Source organism: Mobula birostris, chromosome 5 (assembly GCF_030028105.1).
Source record: "Mobula birostris isolate sMobBir1 chromosome 5, sMobBir1.hap1, whole genome shotgun sequence".
Taxonomy (NCBI): Eukaryota; Metazoa; Chordata; class Chondrichthyes; order Myliobatiformes; family Myliobatidae; genus Mobula; species Mobula birostris.
Window position 1 is genome coordinate 187,104,971 of NC_092374.1, and position 23,964 is coordinate 187,128,934.

The following is a 23,964-nucleotide window of genomic DNA, read 5'->3' on the forward strand; positions in this document are numbered from 1 at the left end:
GTAGTTTGACAAAGATAGGATCTTTGCCTTCATGATAAAAAAGGCATAAAGAGGAAGAAAGTCCAAGTGAAAACCTACAGCACAATACAGGCCCTTCGGGAGAAGAACAAATAATATCTTGGGGATTTTTTTTATGCACCGTAGTGGACAGGGTCTAGAGTTCATTGTCAGGAATAGTGAAGGGATATTCAACTGTAATTTCATATGAGGTCTGGATAAGTAACTGAAAGAAAGAATTTACAGAGCTATGGGGAGAGGACAGAGCAACAGGATTCAGTTGTTTGCTGGGTGATCAAACCAATCTATTCTTAAATGGCTGAATGACTTTCTTCTCTGCGATAGCTATTCTGTGATTCCGTGAACCCAATTAATTCAGCTTTTGCCTCTCTCTGCTACTGCACTGATTTGCATCGGCTGTATTCAATAGGCCATCCATATGGTCTAAATGCTAACTGCAAAATGTCATTCATGAATGAAGCTCACCTCCCAACATTAAGGTGTAGTTTGTCTGGATGGAGCTGACAGGATTGGTTGTGATACAGGCGTACACTCCACAGTCTTCAAATGAAGCGCTTGGGATAACAAGTGTACTGTTTTCATCTGTTAGTTGGTGACGCTGGGAGATTTCCCCTCCATTCTTTTGCCACCGATACACATTCGAATCTCCAATGACATCACAGGTGAGCTTGACCGTCAAACCCAGTGATTCAACGTTGGTAAATATGGAACCTTCTGACAGCTCATCTAAAGGAGAGAATACGAAACCATGATATTCCTATCTTGATGTAGAATGCAATCTTACCATGTGACATTGCACCCGATATGAACAAAGGTACGAAAGTACAGTCGGTTCAACACATCAAATATATGCACAACAATGGAAATAAAAGCCATTTAAACCTCGACCCTGCTCTGTCATTGTACAAGATCACAGCGAACCTGATGGTAGATATTCCCATCTCCCACGATAACAGTTCACCTTTCTGTTTATCCAGGATCCATCTACCTCTGCCTCAAAAATATTCAAAGATTCCAAATGATCTTCTTCAAAGCTGTGGAAGCAAAAACTCAAAACTGTTTCATCTCTGTTTTAAATGTTCATTTGCAAGTTCATAGACGTGCCAGTCAGAGCAGGAATAGGATAATGGTACAGATGAATGAGAGGCTCAGGAAGTGATGTTTGAAACTTCTCCCTGTTTAGATAATAGTCTGCACTATTGTTCCTTTTACCAACATGCATTATCATACATTTCCAAACACTGTATTCCATCTGCCACTTTTTTACGCATTCTTCCAATTGTCAAAGTCCTGCTGCACATTGCTTTTTCAGCACTACCTAACCCTCCAACGATCTTCGTATTATCTGCATACTTTGTCACAAAGCCATCAATCCATTATCTAAATCACTGACAAACAATGTGAAAAGTAGCAGTCCCAATACCGACCCTCCCCCGCCACCCCCAGGAACACCACTCATCACTGGCAGCCAACCAGAAAAGTCCCCTTTTTCCCCACTCGCTGCCCCCTGCCTCCCAGCCATTCTGCTATCCATTGCTGAATCCTTCCTGTAACACGATAGGATTTTATCATGTTAAACAGCCTCATTTGTGGTTGCTTATCAAATGCCTTCTGAAAATCCAAGCAAATGACATCCACTGCCTCTCCTTTATCCACATTGCTTGTTACTTCCTCGAGGAGCTTGAACAAAATTATCAGGGAAGATTTCCCTTCACAGAATCCATGCTGACTTTGACCTATTTTACCATTAGTCTCCAAATACCTCGAAACCTCATCCTTAATAATAGACTTCAACACGTTCCCAACCACTGAGGTTAGCCAAACTGGACTACAGCATCCTTTCTTTTGCCTCTTCCTCCCTTAAGGGGAACTGGCCAAAATTGACTGGAAGGGACACTAGTACAAAGGACAGCAGAGCAGTAATGGCTAGAGTATCTGTGAAAATGAGGGAAGTGCAAGGCAGATATATTCGAAATCAGAATGGATGAGGGACACTACCATAGCTGACAAGTGAAGTCAGAGCCCAAGTTAACGTTCGAGGTCAGCCGAGGTGTGACAATTGAAGGAGCTGTGAAGGGAAATCTTCCATAGAAACCACAGAAAAACTACAGCACAGAAAAAGGCCTTTTGGCCCTTCTTGGCTGTGCCGAACTATTTTCTGCCTAGTCCCACTGACCTGCACATGGACTATATCCCTCCATACACCTCCCACTCATGTATCTGCCCAATTTATTCTTAAGTGTTAAAAAAGAACCTGCATTTACCACCTCATCTGGTAGCTCATTCCATACTCCCACCACTCTCTGTGTGAAGAAGCCTCCCCCCAATGTTCCCTTTAAACTTTTGCCCCCTCACCCTTAACCCATGTCCTCTGGTTTTTTTCTCCCCTTGCCTCAGTGGAAAAAGCCTGCTTGCATTCACTCTATCTATACCTATCATAATTTTATATACCTCTATTCCCTGGACCATAGAAGAATGAGAGGGGATTTGATAAAGTCCTAACCTATTCAACCCTTCTCTGTAACTGAGTTTCTCAAGTCCCGGCAACATCCTTGTAAACCTTCCCTGCACTCTTTCAACCTTATTAATATCCTTCCTGTAATTCGGTGACCAAAACTGAACACAATACTCCAGATTCGGCCTCAGCAATGCCTTATACAACCTCATCATAACATTCCAGCTCTTATACTCAATACTTTCATTCATAAAGACCAATGTACCAAAAGCTCTCTTTACCACCCTATCTACCTGTGACGCCACTTTTAGGGAATTTTGTATCTCTATTCCCAGATCCTTCTGTTCTACTGCACTCCTCAGTGCCTTACCATTTACCATGTATGTTCTACCTTGGTTTGTCCTTCCAAAGTGCAATACCTCACACTTGTCTGTATTAAACTCCATCTGCCACTTTTCAGCCCATTTTTCCAGCTGGTCCAAGTCCCTCTGCAGGCTCTGAAAACCTTCCTCACTGTCTACTACACCTCCAATCTTTGTATCATCAGCAAATTTGCTGATCTAATTTGCCACATTATCATCCAGATCATTGATATAGATGACAAATAACAATGGACCCAGCACTGATCCCTGTGGCACACCACTAGTCACAGTCCTCCACTCTGAGAAGCAATTCTCTACTACCACTCTTTGGCTTCTTCCATTGAGCCAATGCGTAACACAATTTACCACCTCTCCATGTATAACTAGCGACTGAATTTTCCTAACTAACCTCCCATGCAGGACCTTGTCAAAGGCCTTACTGAAGTCCATGTAGACAACATCCACTGCCTTCCCTTCATCCACTTTCCTGGTAACCTCCTCGAAAAACTCCAATAGATTGGTCAAACATGACCTACCACACACAAAGCCATGTTGACTCTCCCTAATAAGTCCCTGTCCATCCAAATGCTTGTAGATTCTGTCTCTTAGTACTCCCTCCAACAACTTACCCACCACCAACGTCAAATTAATGGCCTATAATTTCCCGGATTACATTTTGATCCTTTTTTAAACAAGGGAACAATATGAGCCACTCTCCAATCCTCCGGCGCCTCACGCGTAGATACCGACATTTTAAATATATCTGCCAGGGCCCTTGCAATTTCAACACTAGTCTCCTTCAAGGTCTGAGGGGACACTCTGTCAGGTCCTGGGGACTTATCCACTTTAATTTTCCTCAAGACAGCAAGCACCTCCTCCTTTTCAATCTGTACAGTTTCCATGATCTCACTACTTGTTCCCCTTAAGTCCATAGACTACATGCCAGTTTCCTTAGTAAATACAGACGCAAAAAACCCATTTAAGATCTCATCCATTTCTTCCGTTTCTGCACATAGCCGGCCACTCTGATCTTCAAGAGGACCAATTTTATCCTTTACAATCCTTTTACTCTTAATATACCTGTAAAAGCTCTTTGGATTATCCTTCACTTTGACTGCCAAGCAACCTCGTGTCTTCTGTTAGCCCTCCTTATTTCATAGAAACATAGAAACATAGAAATAGGTGCAGGAGTAGGCCATTCGGCCCTTCGAGCCTGCACCGCCATTTATTATGATCGTGGCTGATCATCCAACTCAGAATCCCGCCCCAGCCTTCCCTCCATACCCCCTGATCCCCGTAGCCATAAGGGCCATATCTAACTCCCTCTTAAATATAGCCAATGAACTGGCCTCAACTGTTTCCTGTGGCAGAGAATTCCACAGATTCACCACTCTCTGTGTGAAGAAGTTTTTCCTAATCTCAGTCCTAAAAGGCTTCCCCTTTATCCTCAAACCGTGACCCCTCATTCTGGACTTCCCCAACATCGGGAACAATCTTCCTGCATCTAGCCTGTCCAATCCCTTTAGGATTTTATACGTTTCAATCAGATCCCCCCTCAATCTTCTAAATTCCAATGAGTACAAGCCCAGTTCACCCAGTCTTTCTTCATATGAAAGTCCTGCCATCCCAGGAATCAATCTGGTGAACCTTCTTTGTACTCCCTCTATGGCAAGGATGTCCTTCCTCAGATTAGGGGACCAAAACTGCACACAATACTCCAGGTGTAGTCTCACCAAGGCCTTGTACAACTGCAGTAGTACCTCCCTGCTCCTGTACTCAAATCCTCTCGCTATAAATGCCAGCATACCATTCGCCTTTTTCACCGCCTGCTGTACCTGCATGCCCACTTTCAATGACTGGTGCACAATGACACCCAGGTCTCGTTGCACCTCCCCTTTTCCTAATCGGCCACCATTTAGATAATAATCTGTTTTCCTATTTTTGCCACCAAAGTGGATAACTTTACATTTATCCACATTAAATTGCATCTGCCATGAATTTGCCCACTCATCCAACCTATCCAAGTCACTCTGCATCCTCTTAGCATCCTCCTCACAGCTAACACTGCCACCCAGCTTCGTGTCATCCGCAAACTTGGAGATGCTGCATTTAATTCCCTCATCCAAGTCATTAATATATATTGTAAACAACTGGGGTCCCAGCACTGAGCCTTGCGGTACCCCACTTGTCACCGCTTCCTTCTTAAGTATTTTCTTGTACTTTTTATATTCCTCAAACACTTTATTTACTCCCTGTTTCCTATACATGTCATACAACTCTCTCTTCTTCTTTACCAGAGTTGCAATATCCCTTGAGAACCAAGGTTCCTTATTCCTATTCTGAAGGAAACTCGCATCAGGCAGAAAATGGTGTTGGGTAAAATGATGAGACTGAAGGCTGATAATTCCCCAGGGCCTGATGGTCTGCAACCCAGGGTACCTAAGGAGGTGGCTCCAGAAATCGTGGACGCATTGGTAATCATTTTCCAATATTCTATACATTCAGTATCAGTTCCGGCGGATTGGAGGGTAGCTAATGTTATCCCACTTTTTAAGAAAGGATGGAGAGAGAAAACAGGCAATTATAGACCAGTTAGTCTGACATCAGTGGTGGGGAAGATGCTGGAATCAATTATAAAAGATGAAATGGCGACATATTTAGATAGCAGTGGCAGGATCGGTCCGAGTCAGCATGGATTTACGAAGGGGAAGTCATGCTTGACTAATCTTCTGGAATTTTTTGAGAATGTAACTATGAAAATGGACAAGGGAGAGCCAGTGGATGTAGTGTACCTGGACTTTCAGAAAGCCTTTGATAAGGTCCCACATAGGAGGTTAGTGTGCAAAATTAGAGCAAATGGTATTGGGGATAGGGTACTGACATGGATAGAAAATTGGTCGCAGACAAGAAACAAAGAGTAGGGATTATTGGGTCCTTTTCAGAATGGCAGGCAGTGACTAGTGGGGTACCGCAAGGCTCGGTGCTGGGACGGCAGCTATTTACAATTAAAGGCATCCGTTAGTCTTGCGAGACCATGGACCTGCACCTGGAAAGTCTTCACTCTCCAGGGTGCAGGCCTGGGCAAGGTTGTATGGAAGACCAGCAGTTGCCCATGCTGCAAGTCTCCCCTCTTTACGACACCAATGTTATCCAAGTGAAGGGCATTAGGGTCCAAACTCCTTAGCACCAGTGTTGTCGCAGAGCAATGTGTGATTAAGTACCTTGTTCAAAGACACAACACGTTGCCTCGGTTGGGGCTCAAACTCACGACCTTCAGGTTGCTAGTCCAATGGCTTAACCACTTGGCCACATGCCCACGCGTTAATGTATATTTACAATATACATTAATCATTTAGATGAAGGGATTAAACGGAACATTAGCAAATTTGCAGATGACACAAAGCTGGGTGGCAGTGTAAAATGTGAGGAGGATGTTATGAGAATGCAGGGTGACTTGGACATGTTGGGTGAGTGGGCAGATGCATGGCAGATGCAGCTTAATGTGAATAAATGTGAGGTTATCCACTTTGATGCCAAGAAAAGGAAGGCAGATTACTAACTGAATGGTGTCAAGTTAGGAAAAGGGGAAGTACAACGAGATCTAGGTGTCCTTGTACATCAGTCACTGAAAGTAAGCATGCAGGTACAGCAGGCAGTGAAGAAAGCTAGTGGCATGTTGGCCTTCATAACAAGGGGAGTTGAGTATAGGAGCAAAGAGGTCCTTCTGCAGTTGTACAGGGCCCTGGTGAGACCACACCTGGAGTATTGTGTATAGTTTTGGTCTCCAAATTTGAGGAAGGACATTCTAGCTATTGAGGGAGTGCAGCGTAGGTTCACGAGGTTAATTCCCGGGATGGCGGGACAGTCATATGTTGAAAGATGGAGCGACTAGGGTTGTATACTGTGGAATTTAGAAGGATGAGAGGGGATCTTATTGAAACATATAAGATTATTAAGGGATTGGACATGCTAAAGGCAGGAAACATTTTCCCGATGTTGAGCGAGTCCAGAACCAGAGGTCACAGTTTAAGAATATGGGGTAGACAATTTAGATTCAGCCATGATCACAGTGAATGGTGCTGCTGGCTCGAAGGGCTGAATGGCCTACTCCTGCACCTATTGTCTACTGTCTATTAAAAGCAAAAGAGAGGGCATACAGGGAAGCCAAAGCTAGTGGGAAGATAGAAGATTGGGAAGCTCTTAAAAAACTTGGAGAAGGAAACTAAGAAGGTCATTAGGAAGGAAAAGATGAATTATGAAAGGCAGCTGGCAACTAACATCGAAGAAGATACTAAAAGCTTTTTTCAGTACATAGAATGGTAAAGGGAGTTGAGGGGAGATATAGGACCAATTGAAAATGACGCACTGAAGCTATTGCAGTGAGAGATACTGAGATGGCAGAGGAACTGAATGTGCATTTTGCATCGGTCTTCACAGTGGAAGAAATCTGCAGTGTACCGCACATTCAAGAGTGTCGGGGAAGTGAAGTATGTGCAGTGAAAATTACAACTGAGAAGGTGCTCAGGAAGCTTAATGGTCTGAGGGTGGATAGAACTCCTGCACCCGATGGAATTGATACGACTCTGGCATTGTTCTGGATGACTAAAAAATTGCAAATGTTACTCTGCTATTTAGGAAGGGTGGCAGGCAGCAGAATGGAAACTATAGACCTGTTAGTCTGACATCAGTGGTTGGGAGTTTGTTGGAATTGATTGTTAGGGATGAGATTACAGAGTATCTGGGGGCACATGACAAGATAGGCAAAAGTCAGCATGGTTTTCAGAAAGGGAAATCCTGCCTGACTAACCTACTGCAATTCTTTGAGGAAACTGCAAGCAGGGTAGACAAAGGAGATGAAGTGGATGTGGTGTACTTGGATTTTCAGAAGACCTATGACAAGGTGCTGCACGTGAGGCTGCTAAGCAAGATAAGAGCCCATGGAATTATAGGGAAGTTACTAACATGGGTGAAGCATTGGCTGATCAGCAGAAAACTCTCTCTCTCTCTTTTCAAAATCACAGTTCATAGGGATACTTCAGAATCCCGTCACACACAAAAAAAAATTGACTAACTGTAAATTATAGAGTTTGAAATAATACAGGTAAAAAATCATCAGACTCCAATTTAACAACCTTCTATTCTTATCCTTCATTTTAGTTAAAAACACCAATGGATTATGATCCATGTAAATCACAAGGCGCCTTTGAGCAGGACAAGTATAAACCTCAAAATGTTGTAAGGCCAGAATAAGTGCCAATAACTCCTTTTCAACAGTTGAATAATTTTTCTGGTGCACATTAAATTTCTTTGAGAAATAAGCTACTGGGTGTTCAATATCACCCACACCCTCCTGTAACAGTACTGCCCAGCAGCTTCGTCACTAGTGTCTGTTGCTATCGAGAATGGTTTTGAAAAATCAGGTGCTTTGAGCACAGGATGATAACACAGGATGGTTTTCAGACGTTCAAATGCCTCCTGGCAAAACTCACTGCATACAAATCTTTCAGTCTTCCCTAGGAGTTTTATTAGGGGGAGAGCGATGTCAGCAAAGTTCTGTCAAACAGTTTTTCTATCACTGCAATATGCTCTTCCCACATGTCTGTCCAGACCACTAAATCATTGTTATGAACTGTGCTTTCTAACCCTCCAATCACAGAATTGACCATTATTTGAAATGTCCCTGGAGCATTTTTCATCCCGAAGTGTAAAACATTGTATTCATACAGTCGAGACAGTGTCACAAATGCTGATATCTCTTTAGCCCTGCCTGTTAAAGGAACACTCCAGTATCCTTTTTTAACATAGAATAGTACAGCACAGTACAGGCCCTTCGGCCCACAATGTTGTGCCGACCCTCAAACCCTGCCTCCCATATAAGCCCCACCTTAAATTCCTCCATATACCTGTCTAGTAGTCTCTTAAACTTCACTAGTTTATCTGCCTCCACCACTGACTCAGGCAGTGCATTCCACACACCAACCACCCTCTGAGTAAAAAACCTTCCTCTAATATCCCCCTTCAAATTCCCACCCCTTACCTTAAAGCCATGTCCTCTTGTATTGAGCAGTGGTGCCCTGGGGAAGAGGCGCTGGCTATCCACTCTATCTATTCCTCTTATTATCTTGTACACCTCTATCATGCCTCCTCTCATCCTCCTTCTCTCCAAAGAATAAAGCCCTAGTTCCCTTAATCTCTAGTCATAATGCATACTTTCTAAACCAGGCAGCATCCTGGTAAATCTCCTCTGTACCCTTTCCAATGCTTCCACATCCTTCCTATAGTGAGGTGACCAGAACTGGACACAATATTCCAGGTGTGGCCTAACCAGAGTTTTATAGAGCTGCATCATTACCTCGCGACTCTTAAACACTATCCCTCGACTTATGAAAGCTAACACCCCATAAGCTTTCTTGACTACCCTCTCTACCTATGAGGCAACTTTCAGGGATCTGTGGACATGTACCCCCAGATCCCTCTGCTCCTCCACACTACCAAGTATCCTGCCATTTACTTTGTACTCTGCCTTGGAGTTTGTCCTTCCAAAGTGTACCACCTCACACTTCTCCGGGTTGAACTCCATCTGCCACTTCTCAGCCCACTTCTGCATCCTATCAATGTCTCTCTGCAATCTTTGACAATCCTCTACACTACTTATAACACCACCAACCTTGGCGTCCTCTGCAAACTTGCCAACCCACCCTTCTACCCCCACATCCAGGTCGTTAATAAAAATCACGAAAAGTAGAGGTCCCAGAACAGATCCTTGTGGGACACCACTAGTCACAATCCTCCAATCTGAATGTACTCCCTCCACCACCACCCTCTGCCTTCTGCAGGCAAGCCAATTCTGAATCCACCTGGCCAAACTTCCCTGGATCCCATGCCTTCTAACTTTCTGAATAAGCCTACCGTGTGGAACCTTGTCAAATGCCTTACTAAAGTCCATATAGATCACATCCACTGCACTACCCTCATCAAAATGCCTGGTCACCTCCTCAAAGAACTCTATCAGGCTTGTTAGACATGATCTGCCCTTCACAAAGCCATGCTGACTGTCCCTGATCAGACCATGATTCTCTAAACGCCTATAGATCCTATCTCTAAGAATCTTTTCCAACAGCTTTCCCACCACAGACGTAAGGTTCACTGGTCTATAATTACCCGGACTATCCCTACTACCTTTTTTGAACAAGGGAACAACATTCGCCTCCCTCCAATCCTCCGGTACCATTCCCGTGGACAACGAGGACATAAAGATCCTAGCCAGAGGCTCAGCAATCTCTTCTCGCCTCGTGGAGCAGCCTGGGGAATACTCCGTCAGGCCCCGGGGACTTATCTGTCCTAATATATTTTAACAACTCCAACACCTCCTCTCCCTTAATATCAGCATGCTCCAGAACATCAACCTCACTCATATTGTCCTCACCGTCATCAAGTTCCCTCTCATTGGTGAATACCGAAGAGAAGTATTCATTGAGGACCTCGGTCACTTCCACAGCCTCCAGGCACATCTTCCCACCTTTATCTCTAATTGGTCCTACCTTCACTCCTGTCATCCTTTTTTTCTTCACATAATTGAAAAATGCCTTGGGGTTTCCTTTACCCTACTCGCCAAGGCCTTCTCATGCCCCCTTCTTGCTCTTCTCAGCCCCTTCTTAAGCTCCTTTCTTGCTTCCCTATATTCCTCAATAGACCTATCTGATCCCTGCTTCCTAAACCTCATGTATGCTGCCTTCTTCCTCCTGACTAGATTTTCCACCTCACTTGTCACCCATGGTTCCTTCACCCTACCATTCTTTATCTTCCTCACCGGGACAAATTTATCCCTTACATCCCGCAAAAGATCTCTAAACATTGACCACATGTCCATAGTACATTTCCCTGCAAAAACATCATCCCAATTCACACCTGCAAGTTCTAGCCTTATACCCTCATGATTCACCTGCCCCAATTAAAAATTTCCCTGTCCTCTTTGGTTCTATCCTTTTCCATGATAATTATAAAGGCCAGGGAGTGGTGGTCACTGTCCCCCAGATGCTCACCCACTGAGAGATCTGTGACCTTACCCGGTTCATTACCTAGTACTAGATCTAGTATGGCATTCCCCCGGTCGGCCTGTCCACATACTGTGACAGGAATGCATCCTGGACACACTTAACAAATTCTGCCCCATCTAAACCCTTGGAACTAATCAGGTGCCAACCAATATTAAAGAAGTTAAAGTCACCCATGATAACAACCCTGTTATTTTTGCACCTTTCCAAAATCTGCCTCCCAATCTGCTCCTCTGTATCTCTGCTGCTACCAGGGGGCCTATAGAATACCCCCAGTAGAGTAACTGCTCCCTTCCAGTTCCTGACTTCCACCCATATTGACTCAAAAGAGGATCCTGCTACATTACCCACCCTTTCAGTAGCTGTAATAGTATCCCTGACCAGTAATGCCACCCCTCCTCCCCTTTTTCCGCTCTCTCTATCCCTTTTAAAGCACTGAAATCCAGGAATATTGAGAATCCATTCCTGCCCTGGTGCCAGCCAAGTCTCTGTAATGGCCACTACATCATAATTCCATGTATGTATCCAAGCTCTCAGTTCATCACCTTTGTTCCTAACTCTGGTTAGGTCACACTTGGAGTATTGTGTCCGGTTCTGGTCACCTCACTATAGGAAGGATGTGGAAGCATTGGAAAAGGTACAGAGGAGATTTACCAGGATGCTGCCTGGTTTAGAAAGTATGCATTATCTTCAGAGATTAAGGGAGCTAGGGCTTTACTCTTTGGAGAGAAGGAGAATGAGAGGAGACATGATAGAGGTGTACAAGATAATAAGAGGAATAGATAGAGTGGATAGCCAGCGCCTCTTCCCCAGGGCACCACTGCTCAATACAAGAGGACATGGCTTTAAGGTAAGGGGTGGGAAGTTGAAGGGGGATATTAGAGGAAGGGTTTTTACTCAGAGAGTGGTTGGTGCGTGGAATGCACTGCCTGAGTCAGTGGTGGAGGCAGATACACTAGTGAAGTTTAAGAGATTACTAGACAGGTAAATGGAGGAATCCAAGGTGGGGGCTTATGTGGGAAGCAGGGTTTGAGGGTCGGCACAACATTGTGGGCCGAAGAACCTGTACTGTGCTGTACTATTCTATGTTCTATGTTCCTGATGCTTCTTGCATTGAGGTACACACATTTCAGCCCTTCTACCTTACTGTCTTTACACCATTTATTCTGCTTCTCTTTCCTCAAAGCCTCTCTGTATGTTAGATCTGGCTTTACTCCATGCACTTCTTTCACTGCTCTATCGCTCTGGGTCCCATCCCCCTCGCAAATTCGTTTAAACCCTCCCGAACCATGCTAGCAAACCTACCTGCAAGGATATTGCTCCCCCTCGAGTTCAGGTGCAACCCATCCAATGTGTACAGGTCCCACCTTCCCCAGAAGAGATTCCAATGATCGAAAAATCTAAAACCCTGCTCCCTGCACCAACTCCTCAGCCATGCATTCAACTGCCATCTCCTCCAATTCTTACCATCTCTGTCACGTAGCACAGGCAGCAATCCTGAGAACGTCACCCTTGAGGTCCTGTTCTTCAGCCTTCTGCCTAGTTCCCGAAACTCACACTTCAGGACCTCATCCCTCTTCCTGCCTATGTCGTTGGTCCCAACATGTATCACGACTTCTGGTTGCTTTCCCTCTCGTACCAGAATGTCGTGCACCCGGTCAGAGACATCCCGGACCCTGGCACCCTTCTCACGTCCACAAAATCTCCTGTCTGCTCCCCTGACTATAGAGTCTCCAACGACAACGGCTCTCCTCTTCTCCGTCCCACCCTTCTGCACCACTGGGTCAGATTTAGTGCCGGAGGCCCTGCCTGGTCGGTCGTCCCCGCTGACAGTATCCAGGACGGTAAACTTATTATTCAGGGGAATGGCTACAGGGGTGCTCAGCACTACCTGTCTGCTCACCTTCGCTTTCCCCCCCTCTGACTGTCACCCAACGACCTGCTTCCGGCAGCCTAGGTGTGACTACCTCCCTGTAGCTCTCATCTATGACTGCCTCATTCTCCCTTATGAGTCGAAGGTCATCCAGCTGCTGCTCCAGATTCTTTGCACGGTCTTCCAGATCGCCCAGCCGTATGCAATTTTGGCAGATGTGACTCTGCGGGAGAGGGGCGTTCCCCCAAGACTGCCACATCTCACATGAGAGGCACATCACCGTCTCAGGAGACATTGTAAAAACTAACTGTGAGCTAGCTTGCCCTCCGCCTCTTCTTGTCGAAGCCTCTCGAGTCAAAGCCTCAAAGCTCCACTCCTTCACTGGCCCACTCAGCTGCTTTCTGCTGAGTCCGAGCTATTCAAATCTTGATTGTTTAATTAACAGCTTACTGCTGATCTATTCAAATCTTGATTGACTTGATTGTACAGACCAATTGCCAAAACTGCCAGAATCTCTCGAGTCAAAGCCAATCTTAGTAAGGTATTTAGCCTTCCCCACTCTTTCAATACAGTAATCTATTCTCTTTCTTTGTTCTTTCTTGTTTCTAATTCCTTGTTCAACTTTACTTTCCTCAAAGTTCACTCTGTGGAGATGCTGTTTCACAGGCTGGGCTGGATTCATAATGACGTGATGCACTGCACCTGTGCACCATTTCAGAATGCCAATTAGTCCTTTCATTTGTTTTCGCTGTGTAGGATCCAACTGATGGACCTTATCAGTAATATTTTTCAAAACAATGGAATTCTGACATTTCAGTGAGATTAGATTCAGTGGGTAAACATGCTTTTCCACTCCATTATCAGATTCCATGACTCCATTTTGTTCCATAGCAATTCTCCCAGCTGCAATTCTAGCAAATAAGTGTCTTATTTTGACTCGACCATCTTGTAAACTTTCCTTTGCAAGGACGCAAAGCTTACTAAATCTCTTCCAGAGTTTGAAAACATAACTAAACACACTGACACATATTTCTAAATCAGACCATAGTTCTCTGAGTAGAGTCAAAGGTCCTTCTGGCCTGTAATTGAACACAGGTTCCAACAAACTACCTTCCAATACCTTCTGAATCGAATCTCCAACAGGAAATATTCATCCCAATTTTTCCTCTTCTCACACAATGTGCTTTAATCATGGTCTTAACAGTTGAGTTGAGCCGTTCCAAGGCTCCCTTGGACTCTGTGTGATATGTAGATGACACCATGTGCTTAGCTTCCACTTCAATAACTATCCGCTGGAATGTTCCCGAAGTAAAGTTACTGCCCTGGTCAAATTGAATTTCTCTGGGCAGACCAACCAGTGTGAAAAACTTACTGAATGCTGTTACCACAGTCTTGGCCTCGGTGTTTTGAAAAGACACTGCTTCAGGGGACCTAGACACAGCACACACAATTGTTAACACATACTGATAACCAGTTGCAGTCTTTTGCAATGGGCCTACACAATCCACTATGACCCTAGGAAAAGATTCACTAAAAGCAGATATCGGTTTAAGTAGTGTTACCTGAATAACCATATTAGATTTCCCCTCAACTTGACAGGTATGGCAAATCCTGTTACAATTCACAACATCCTTCCTTGAACTAGGCCAGTAAAATTCCTTCATAATCCTATTCACCATCTCTCTCACTCCATGAGGCCCACCTAAAGGCATTCTGTAAGCCATGTTTAAAATCTCAGCTCTGTAAACTTTCAGAACCACCACATGACTTGCAGGCACTGTGGCTGGTCTCCACTTCCTCATCAACACCTCATCTTTAAGGTAATATCCCACTGACTCTCTCTGAACCTCCACTCCTGTGAGAGATATCTCCTTTAAAGCCACCATTTTAGAATCTCGCTTCTGTTCCTCTATAAATTCCTTCCTCAATAAAGACAAACATTTCTCATACACCTTACTGTTATCAGTTGTACTACCCTCTAAGTACAGCTGAAATCTGGAAGGTAGAAAAGTCTGTGACACATCATTATAATCTAAACCTCTGGTTTTGCTATCATGGGCCTCAACTGGCTGCTTACTCATCACCTGAATTACTGAAACACTTTTATCTTGGAGAGGTGTCAACGTGCCTCCATCGTTTACCAAACTCTGCACCATCATCAGGCTGATGAGAATCATGTATACATTATGAAAGAGGCCAAACAATCTCTTTATCACCTTTCTCCGACTTTCACGATGACTTGCTTCCATAGCAACATCCACTCCAAAACCATAACAAACTTCGTCCTTCTTCTCCACAACATTACACTGAATAACATTATGACCTTGCAGATGCTCAAATGTCCAAACAAAATTCAACAGAGCAGTACATCTTTCCTCAGCAGGCCTTTGTCCAGCAAGCAGGGTCAAAGGTCACGCAACCAATTCAACCTTTTCCAGCACTTTATCCAAAAGTCCAGGAACACCACTTTTCCCATTATTTTCAGCAACACTGACCTCACCAGCATTTAAAACACGGTCTAATACAAGTAACTGAGAATCCCCACATTCCACTGGTACCAAGGTTAACCCCTTATTCACTGAATCAAGATCATCTGACACACAAAAACTGCATTCCTTTTCAACTAAGTCAGACACCTCCAACTTTAACTGAGCTTTACCATAAGGTTCAGAATCCTGTGAACTCACGGGTACTTCCACAACCTGAACACAATCAATCGGAACAGCTGCCTCTTCTGGGCTGTCATCACTTGTCCCAGTTTCAAATTAAAAGTCACCCCGAACCTCACAGCTATTCTCTGGCAAATTCTTTCTGGAGTAAGCTCAACCTTGTGGGTTAAAACTTCTTCATCTGCTTTCTTATCAGACCCCTGCAGGGAAGCGGCATCCTCTGCATCTGGGTCTGCTCTTACATCATCAGGAACACACCTTTTAAATTCATCACACAAAACTAGCCCTTCCGAGCTGCAAAGATCATCAGGGTCTGACACTAACCTCTTTGCTGCATCTTCTCCCTTTTCAACTGTCTCTGTCTTTCTGCCACGTGAACTTCACGTTGCCATTTCTCCCTCTCGAGCTGTCTCTGGCTTTCTGCCTCTTCTCTCTGTTTTGCTGCCTCTCTAGCCTCTCTCTTGAACTGTTTTACTTTCAATTGCTCCATCTTTAATTTTTCCAACAGAAGCTGAAGCTCATCCTCAATAGGTTTGCCTTCCACGAACATTTTCAACACATCCTCAGTAAACTGCTTCGTCGAAATATAATATTCAACTATTTTTCTTTGAATTTCTACCTTAGTCATACCCTTCTCTACCTCAATTCTCAATTCTTTAGCAATGTCCCGCACATCATCCTTTTTAGTTAACTTCAAAGTCACCAGGTCTGGTGATTTCAGAAAGTCCCTAACATCCATTTCTGCTGTTTTTCCACACAACCAAATCAAAAGGGATTTTTCCCAATCAATTCAAACCAGCCTCCCGACCAATTTATTCATATCCCGGATGAGCCCACAATTTATGTCACGAACCCCATGACGGGAATAAAGATCCAGCAGAGATGGAAAACACTTTGGAGTCCAGTATTGCTATAAACTAATAATATTTATTAGTAACTGCACAATACAGTAATATAAATGTAGATAAATCAAACAGGTTAGCAATAATTATATATATATATAAGTATATCAGTAAGTGGGGAAATATATGTATGAAAAACCAAGCTTCTTTATTTCTAGGGGTAAAAAGATACAGTCTTATGATGATGAGTAAAGTTCAGTTCAGTTCAGTTCATGGTATTGAGTTGAGTAGTGAGGGAGAGAGAGAGGGAGAGATTTGAATCTTCAGGTGAGCTGATGCCATCGATCTTCTCGCTGTCTTTCAAAATCCTTTCAAAGTCACCGACTGTGACTTTAACAAAGGGGAATGGTTTTCTGTGGTGGAGCTATCTCCCAGGTGAGTGTGGACACATGGACAACTCCCCACCAGTCAACCCCTTTCCTCTTTTCACTGCAAGAGCGATGGATCGATCCAAATGATCGATCCTCCAAAGCCCACTTTTTCTGCGGGCTCAACAGTGCTCATTCAGTGTCCAGAACATGTGTCTGAGGTCTGTATCATCTGACCTCCCATTTTATCTCACCGTACTGGGTACCACCTGTCATTCAAGTAATCCCTCCTTCCTTTGTGAAGAAATGCAAGCAGGCAAAAATCCTTGAAGTATCAACAACCTGCCAAAAATCATAACATCGAGTGTCCATTAAATTGCACTGCCTTCGGTCACCATAGCAACTTACGAGCTGCTCGGTGCTGTCTCCAACTCCAGCAGAAATTCAAAAGTTAACCAGTTCTTTCTCGTGCTTTGAAGTAACAGTCCAACCAGTTAGTCTTTGTGTGTGTCTCTCTCTCTCTCTCTCTCTCTCTCACACACAAACAATTCGGTGTTAAATAACTCTCTCTCTCTCTTTTCAAAAGCACAGTTAATAGGGGTACTTCAGGATCCCCTCACACTTGGGAGTATTGTGTGCAGTTTTGGGCTCCTTATTTTAAAAAGGATATACTGGCATTGGAGAGGGTTCAGAGAAGATTCACGAAAATGATTCCAGGAATGAAAGGGTTACCGTATGAGAAACACCTGGCAGCTCTTGAGGTGTATTCCCTGGAGTTCAGGAGAATGAGGGATTATCTTATAGAAACATTCTGAATGTTAAAAGGCCTGAACAGATTAGATATAGCAAATATTTCCCATGGTAGGGGAGTCTAGGACAAAGGGCAGGTCTTCAGGTTTGAAGGACATCCATTTAGAACAGAGATGCGGAGAAATTACTTTAGTCAGAGGCTGGTAAATCTGGAATTTTGTGCCATGAGCAACTGTGGAGGCCAAGGCACTGGGTGTATTTTAGGCAGAGATAGATAGGTTCGTTATTAGTCAGGGCATCAAAGGGTATGGGGAGAAGACAGGGGCAGTGGGGATGACTCGATGAATTGTATCAGCACATGATTGAATGGCAGAGCAGACTCGAGGGGCCAAATGGCCTACTTCTGCTCCTATATCTTATGGTCTTAGAGAGTGGAGTGACATTTGCAATCTTCTGGTCCTCTGGGACCATGCCAGGATCAAGTGATTCTTGAAAGATCACGACCAATGCATCTGTTATCTCTTCAGCAACCTCTCTCAGGCCTCTGGGATATAGTCCGGCTGGTCCAGGTGATTTATCCACCTTAAGACCTTTCACTTTGCCGCGCACTTTTTCCTTTGTAATAGCAGTGACACTCACGGACCTCTGGCACACTGCTAGTGTCTTCCACAGTGAAGACAGATACAAAGTACCAATTAAGTTCATCTGCCATTTCTTTGTCTCCCTTTACTATGTCACCGGCATCACTTTCCAGTGGACCAACATCAACTCTCACCTCCCTTTTACTCTTTATATAACTGAGAAAGCTTTTGGTATTCTGCTTTATATTTTTGGCTAGTCTGCCCTCATAACTTCATCTTTGGTTCAAGTGTCTGATGGTTGAGGGTCAAAACTTGTTTCTGAATGTGTGGTGGGGGTCCCTGATGATGGAGGCTGCTTTCCTGCAACAACTCTCCATGTAGATGTGCTCAATGGTGGGGAGAGTTTTACCCATGATGGACTGGGCTGTATCCAGTACTTCTTGTAGGATTTTCTGTTGAAGTGCATTGGTGGTTCCATAGGCTATGATGCAGCCAGTCAATATACTCTCCACCACACATCTACAGAGGTCTGTCAGATTTTCAGGTGTCACATGAATCTCCGCAAATTCCTAAGGAAGTAGAGGCTCTGTTGTGCCTTCTGCGTTTTACACTTAACTGCTGCACCCAGCACAAGTCCTCTGTAATGATAACACCAAGGAATTTAAAGCTGCTGACCCTCTCCGACTCTGATCCTCTGATGCGAATGGCTCATGGACCTCTGGTTTCCTCCTGAAGTCAGTAATCAGGTCCTTGGTCTTGCTGACATTGAGGAAGAGGTTATTGCTGTGGCACCACTCAGACAGATATTCAGTCTCCCTCCTATATGTTCATTCATCACCACCTTTCATCCCAGAATTACCACCAGCTCCAAGAACTCTTGCTGTTTTCCCAGTGGGACAGAGCAGCCCCACACATGGAAATACCTTACTGACTTTTGTCATGAGGAACAGACATAGAAATCAATGAAACAGGCACTGCCATGGAAACCATCAGACACGGCACCTCAGGAGGAAGGGGAAGGTGTACATTTAATAGGCTGTGGAATTACCCCCTCCCTCTCATTCCACTAGTGCATTTTGACCCACCAGTGACCCATCTACACAGGGAACATCGATACCCTGACATCTCAGTATTTTCAGTAAGATTCTGCTCTTGTTACTTCAGAGAACATCCTCAGGTTTGTTGCCTTTTTGTCAGCCAGGATCAAAATATTTCTCATTGATCACCTTCACCTGGGGCTGAATGTTTATGTCAGAATCAGAGTTTAAACAATAAGGTTAATGTGATCATTGTGAGCATTGTATGGATTTCAAAAACATAAACAGAGACACCAATCTTAATTCTTTTTATATCCTCCATCTTCCTCCCTGGTCAGTTTCCCAAAATTCTAGTCCTTATCTCAGTACCTGGATTTACCAAACAGAACGGAAAAGTTTATGACAATACATTGCCGACATCACAGTGCAGACAATGGCTTTATCACATAAACACAATGGGAAAGTTTATTACAATACATCGCTGACTTCACTGTGCGGAGAATGGCTTCATCCCACATAAACATGCCAATAAAAATTTGGTGGGGTGGAATTTGGAAGCTCCAGGAGCTTTCTGTATCTTTTAAAATTAATATTAATCTTGTCTTCCCTGTTTTTAAAACACTTAACGGTTTGTGACCAGAGTACATCACAGAATCACTTTCCTTTCATAATCCTGCTCAGGCTCTCAGGTTGTCTGCCACCGGTCTCTTCAATTTAAAAAAAAATCTCCCTCAGAAGAAAATAGGCAGGTCATCTTTTTTGAACTACACTCCTAAACTGTGGAATTCAATACTTAAACCTATAGGGGATGCAGACTCAGTTGACACCTTTAAATGAAAGCTTAAAATCTATTTATTTAACCTTACTTTCAACAAACATCTTTTTGTCTTTTATTTATATTTATTTTTATTTTATTTTTCATATTTGAACTTTTAGCCCATTGCCAGCAACTTTGAACTGCATCATCTGTGTGAAAAGTGCTCGATAAATAAATTTTATCTTTTATTTATTATCATTGTTATTGAAGTTTCTTTCATCATGTCATGCCTAATCCCACACTAATCTAAAGCATTTTGTACCTCTCTCCAATCCCTTCTCTTGCTAATTTTTCCATTTCTCCACCTTTTCTATCCATCCACACTCTCACTTCACAACCATTTCCTTCTGTTCTCCCCATCAGAAAACCCAAGCTCAGGTTTGACAAACAGCTCTTCTTCTCTCATCCCACCAGTGCAGAAATGAATGTTGGATCAAATCCCGAACGGGCTCCTCCTTGGGATGACAGGTACATCACAGTGATGGGGGTTGAATGGCGGCTGCATTCAATATCTGACACCTCCGTGTTTATTCTATCAGGTGAGTCACCCAACTTAGCCTCTACTGGAAAATACAACTATGGCGAATTCTGTACCCAATCACCTCCTGAATAAACACACGGATGGAAATAAAATGGATGTCTATGAGGGAGGGAAGGGTTAGATTTTTCTTGGAATAGGTTAAAAAGTTAGCATAACATTGTGGGCCAAATGGCCTGAATGACGTTGTACATTCTATGAAACATAAAGCTACCTACCAAAGAGGTTTAGTTGTATTATTCTCAGCTCTTGTCCATCCACAATGAAGGTGTAATCTCCTTGGTCACCATCTTCTGCTCCATCCACAGTCAGAGCACCATTAGAAGTATCAAAGTGCAGACGAAACTTGAACTGGTCACTCATTTCCACTAAGCTGTGACCTGGGACATGATGCAAAATGTTCCTGCTGATGAAGGTCCAAACTATTTCACTCTTGCTGGGATCAACTTTGAGTTCAGGATCCAGTAAAACTGATGAGCCAAGGAGACCAATCTCTTCTTTATCTTTACCTGTTAATAAAAATAATTGAACTCATTTAAAATGTGGTGGCTGTGAAACAGCTAAATAGAGAACTTTGTGAAACTATGGCAAATGAGAACATACGACTGAATAGATATTGGGCCACTCTTTACTGGGGTTACAGGTACTTGACTTTTGGACTAGACTGTTGTGAAAATTCTTTCTGGTCCAGCCTCCCACCTCAGACCCCTCATCAACTTTGGCTGATCCAAGACTCTCACGCTATACCTGTTGAAGCCGGTTCCCAGTGCTTCTGATCTACACTGGCTCCAGAACTTGCAATTCACTGGCTTCAAAGCAGGAAGTCTGAGAGTTGGAGCGGGACAGCGGAGGAAGCTATTTTTGAATTTTTCGTTTTGTTTTCCATCGGCGTTCAGAGAGGCGGGACTGCGCAGGCGTGTGACATCGGACAGTGAAGCGCGGAGGATTTAAAAGGAACAGAGCCTTATATAGCAGGCAGTGGAGTTTGCGGGCTGCGGACTGAGCCGGGAGCAGAGTGAAGGCTTAACGGCTTCGGCTCAACAGGCTTAGGCGGAAACGGGCAAGGAGAAGAGGGATTGGTATTCATTTTTTTGTTGTTGTTTGAGGAGAGGGGCAGTATGAGTGTGAGGGCAGTTTGCTGTTCTCGGTGCCAGATGTGGGAGGTCCTGGTGTCTCCAAGCTGCCCGGACTTCCACATCTGCGCTGGTGCGCCAAGATGCAGCTCCTAAGGGACCGCGTTAGGGAACTTGAGCTGCAGCTCAAAGGCCTTTGTCTGGTCAGGGAGAGTGAGGAGGTGATAGAGAGGAGTTACAGGCAGGTGATCACACCGGGGACACGGGAGGTAGACAAGTGGGTCACAGTTCGGAGGGGGAAGGGGAAGGGTCAGGTACTAGAGAGTACACCAGTGGCTGTGCCCCTTAACAACAGGTACTCCTGTTTGAGTACTGTTGGGGGGGACAGCTTACCTGGGGGAAGCGACAGTGGCCATGCCTCCGGCACAGAGTCCGGCCCTGTAGCTTAGAAGGGTAGGGAAAGGAAGAGGAGGGCAGTAGTAATAGGGGACTCGATAGTAAGGGGTCAGATAGCCAATTCTGCGGACGCAGTCCAGAGACCCGGATGGTCGTTTGCCTCCCCGGTGCCAGGGTCCAGGATATTTCTGATCGCGTCCAAGATATCCTGAAGTGGGAGGGTGAGGAGCCAGAGGTCGTGGTACATATAGGTACCAATGACATAGGTAGGAAAAGGGAAGAGGTCCTGAAAGGAGAATATAGGGAATTAGGAAGGGAGTTGAGAAAAAGGACTGCAAAGGTAATAATCTCGGGATTACTGCCTGTGCTATGCGACAGTGAGAGTAGGAATGCAATGAGGTGGAGGATAAATGCGTGGCTGAGGGATTGGAGCAGGGGGCAGGGATTCAAGTTTTTGGATCATTGGGACCTCTTTTGGCGCAGGTGTGACCTGTACAAAAAGGACGGATTACACTTGAATCCTAGGGGGACCAATATCCTGGTGGGAAGATTTGCGAGGGCTACTGAGGTGACTTTAAACTAGAATGGTTGTGGGGTGGGAATCAAATTAAAGAGACTAGGAGAGAGGAGGTTAGTTCACAACAGGGGGATGGGAACAAGTGCAGAGAGACAGAGGGGTGTAAAATGAGGGTAGAAGCAAAAAGTAGTAAGGTGAAAAGTAAAAGTGGCAGGCCGGCAAATCCAGGGCAAAAATCAAAAAGGCCCACTTTTCAACATAATTGTATAAGGGCTAAGAGTGTTGTAAGAGTTAGCCTGAAGGCTTTGTGTGTCAATGCAAGGAGCATTCGTAAAAAGGTGGATGAATTAAAAGTGCAGATTGTTATTAATGAATATGATATAGTTGGGATCACATAGACATGGCTCCAGGGTGACCAAGGATGGGAGCTCAGCATTCAGGGATATTCAATATTCAGGAGGGATAGACATGAAAGAAAAGGAGGTGGGGTAACATTGCTGGTTAGAGAGGAGATTAATGCAATAGAAAGGAAGGACATTAGCCGGGAGGATGTGGAATCAGTATGGGTAGAGCTGCATAACACTAAGGGGCAGAAAACGCTGGTGGGAGTTGTGTACAGGCCACCTAACAGTAGTAGTGAGGTTGGGGATGGCATTAAACAGGAAATTAGAAATGTGTGCAATAAAGGAACAGCAGTTATAATGGGTGACTTCAATCCACATATAGATTGGGTGAACCAATTTGGTAAGGGTGCTGAGGAAGAGGATTTCTTGGAATGTATGCGGGACAGTTTTTGGAACCAACATGTCGAGGAACCAACTAGAGAGCTGGCCATTCTAGACTGGATATTGAGCAATGAGGAAGGGTTAATTAGCAATCTTGTCGTGAGAGGCCCCTTGGGTAAGAGTGACCATAATATGGTGGAATTCTTCATTAAGATGGAGAGTGACATAGTTCATTCAGAAACAAAGGTTCTGAACTTAAAGAAGGGCAACTTTGAAGGTATGAGATGTGAATTCGCTAAGATAGACTGGCTAATGATACTTAAAGGGTTGACGGTGGATATGCAATGGCAAGCATTTAAAGATCGTATGGATAAACTACAACAATTGTTCATCCCAGTTTGGCAAAAGAATAAATCAGGGAATGTATTACACCCGTGACTGACAAGGGAAATTAGGGATAGTATCAATTCCAAAGAACAAGCATACAAATTAGCCAGAAAAAGCGGCTCACCTGAGGACAGGTAGAAATTCAGAATCTAGCAGAGGAGGACAAAGGGCTTAATTAGGAAAGGGAAAAAAGATTATGAGAGAAAACTGGCAGGGAACATAAAAACTGACTGTAAAAGCTTTTGTTGATATGTGAAAAGAAAAAGATTGGTTAAGACAAATGTAGGTCCCCTACAGACAGAAAAAAGTGAATTGATTATGTGGAACAAGGACATGGCAGACCAACTGAATAACTACTTTGGTTCTGTCTTCACTAAGGAGGACATAAATAATCTTCCAGAAATAGTAGGGGACCGACGGTCTAGTGAGATGGAGGAACTGAGGGAAATACATGTTAGTAGGGAAGTGGTGTTAGGTAAATTGAAGGGATTAAAGGCAGATA

At 44.1% G+C, this 23,964-nt stretch overlaps 1 protein-coding gene across 2 annotated transcripts in view; it reads right to left on the reverse strand.

Annotated features, from left to right (window-relative positions):
• LOC140198137 (uncharacterized) overlaps positions 1-23,964 on the reverse strand; it is a 204,226-nt gene that overhangs the window by 135,313 nt on the left and 44,949 nt on the right. For both annotated transcript variants that reach the window (XM_072259095.1, XM_072259096.1), the window contains exons 4-5: positions 20,583-20,873; positions 484-744 (exon numbers count right to left, since the gene is read on the reverse strand). In XM_072259095.1, coding sequence (XP_072115196.1) covers positions 484-744; positions 20,583-20,873 — 552 coding nt within the window. The remainder of the gene's footprint in view (positions 1-483; positions 745-20,582; positions 20,874-23,964) is intronic.